This window comes from Octodon degus, unplaced genomic scaffold (assembly GCF_000260255.1).
Source record: "Octodon degus isolate 3935 unplaced genomic scaffold, OctDeg1.0 scaffold00020, whole genome shotgun sequence".
NCBI classification, from domain to species: domain Eukaryota; kingdom Metazoa; phylum Chordata; class Mammalia; order Rodentia; family Octodontidae; genus Octodon; species Octodon degus.
In genome coordinates this window covers 13,986,923-13,989,370 of record NW_004524596.1, presented here as the reverse complement: position 1 = coordinate 13,989,370, position 2,448 = coordinate 13,986,923, and the positions used below count along the sequence as shown (strand labels likewise).

The window sequence follows — 2,448 nt, the reverse complement described above, 5'->3', positions numbered from 1 at the left end:
CAATATATACTTATTGTAAATAAGATAATTGTGTGATTGAGTTTTTTTTTTTTTTTAACTCCTCCTGGTTGCAACCTAGTTTGTCAACCATTTATTCAAAATTTCTCTCAGAAGGACTTATTTTGAAAGACTGGAGAACAGCAGCAGTTAGATTTAAGCCCTCATAAAGGCTCACTTTTCATTCATAGTCAGAGTCTAAATGTGCTCTTCTTGTACCTAAACAGATAATAAGCACTCAGCACACTCCCCCTCCTTGACACAGCGCACTGAGACTAATCACACATAATTGGAGAGGAGGAGCAGAGGGCTGGCCACGCTATTGTGTCCAGAGGACAAACGGTCAGTTTATGAGGCTGTGGTCTGATGTAGTCATTTCTTATACATCTATAGGGGAAAAAACATCCTGTTTAAATGGTGAAAAAAAGAATGAGCGAGAGAGACTGGGAAAGAGATAGCCCATTTAACACAATTCACTGGAGGGAGATCAGAAAGATGGACTTTATTTTTTTAATCAGGAAGGAATCATGTTATTTGCTGTGTTTACAGATTAAAAACAACCACCACCCAAACAGAACAAAGACCATTTTTAAAAAGTATGTGTGTGTGTGGGAGAGAGAGAGAGAGAGAGAGAGAGAGAGAGAGAGAGAGAGAGAGAGAGAGATAGAATCACAAAAAAGAAATTCTGGCTCAGAGGAAAAAATATTTAGGTTGGTCATAAATCAAATCTCAGACAGGCTGCGTATACATATTTAAAGACAACAAGGATTTGTTACAGAAATGTAACAAGCAGTATAAAAAGGAGGGTGGGGAGCTGGTGACAATGGCTGGGGCGTCATGGGGATGAGGACAGGTGGAGTCCGCACTGCGCTTGGAATGTCACAGAGTGGGGGAGGGCAGGTCCTGAGGGGCTGAGAAGCTCCGGGAGCGGTCGCTTGCTGCATATCATACCCATTATAGATGTTTCTGATTTTGTGAAAATATTCCCTGTGTGTTTGATGTGTTCTTTGGGGATGCTTAATCTTCTACCCATTTTTAGTTAAAATAAGCATAAATGGGTAATGAAGGTTTTCTTCATATATATCCGAGCTTTCCTTTTTCAACTGAAAATGATAAGAGAATAAAAAAAGGTTAGGAGACTCAGATCAGGTATATTTAGAGGTCAACATTAATATTGATTATAATGTGATGACTTAATAGTTTTGGAAAAATTAATCACAAAAAGCAACTCGAAGTAGTTCTCTGGCATTGGTACAACACTACACATGGAGAGGGGAACCTTCTGTCTTATTTTATTTATTTTTTTGCGGAACTGGGGATTGAACTGAGCCCCTTGCGCTTGCCAGGAAAGCACTTATTCTACTGAGCCATCTCCCCAGCCCCTGTCTTATTTTAGATGAGGATGGACTGCTTCTTCAAGAATACCCCCCCCCACACACACACACACAAAAAAAAGAATACCCAAACTGCATTTGTACCAGAAGGGAAGGCTTGGGGCTTCATCTTCCCCAGACAGGTCATGCCCCAACCCCTCGGGCCCCACTCTGTGGCACGCTCTTCAGCCAAGCAAGCGCTGGGCATCAACCTGGGCACAGGGAGAGGCAAGTGGAACCTGGAGCCTTTTTGAAGGCTCTCTTCAGAACTCGGTATGAATGGAGAATAACTAAGAAATGCTTTTCTCCAAAAAGAACATTCCAGTAATCAGAGTGGCAACATTCAATACTGCTCAGGTGAGATTCTGAAGACCTTCTTGAGATAAAATTTTAAATTCCAACTAGAGCTGGGATTAGCTCAGTGGCACAGTTCCTTCCTGGCAAGTACAAGGTCCTGAGTTTGATTCCTGGTACAAAATAATAAAATCCAACTGGAATCCTCCAATCACCTTTTCTTCTTCATCTGGCTAGAATAATTTTGACAGTCATATTTATATTTATTCTAGCAAGTAGTAATTTGCTATTTATATAGATAATAGTTTTGAAATGAGTGTTGAATCAATTGTGAACTCATTTTTTATTGTATAAGGACCAGAAATAAATATTGCTTTTAATTATACATGGAGCCAATCCTGTTATTATTTCAAACTGGTCAGAGATTTCCCTACCCCACCTTAGAGGTCCAGGAATGGGCCCATCTCTTCTAGATTGGTCTATCTGTTTGAAATGTGTTAACCTTCTCATTTGTCTTTTCTTTTCTTTTTTCTTTTTTGGTGGTACTAGGGACCGAACTTGGGACCGTGTGCTTTGCCAGGCAAACACTTATTCCACTGAGCTATCTCCCTGGCCAACCTGAGTCTTTTCTAAGCACCTGTTTCTTCTGAATCACTTCCCAGGATGTCTTGTGTGCTCTTTATTGAGAACAGGAGCCAGAGGCTCACTTCTGCTGTTCACTGGGGTCCACGGTGCCAATCCATCCACTTTCTAATCCACTTCCCTAAGAACAGATGGTGGTGGT

At 41.0% G+C, this 2,448-nt stretch overlaps 1 protein-coding gene across 2 annotated transcripts in view; it reads right to left on the bottom strand.

Annotated features, from left to right (window-relative positions):
- Nucleotides 1-483: 483 nt before the first annotated feature.
- The window catches only part of Camkmt (calmodulin-lysine N-methyltransferase), a 440,203-nt gene continuing 438,238 nt past the window's right edge, over nt 484-2,448 (bottom strand). For both annotated transcript variants that reach the window (XM_004627671.2, XM_023711214.1), the window contains one exon: nt 484-1,100. In XM_004627671.2, the coding sequence (XP_004627728.1) occupies nt 1,023-1,100 (78 nt within the window). In that variant the 3' untranslated portion in view covers nt 484-1,022. The remainder of the gene's footprint in view (nt 1,101-2,448) is intronic.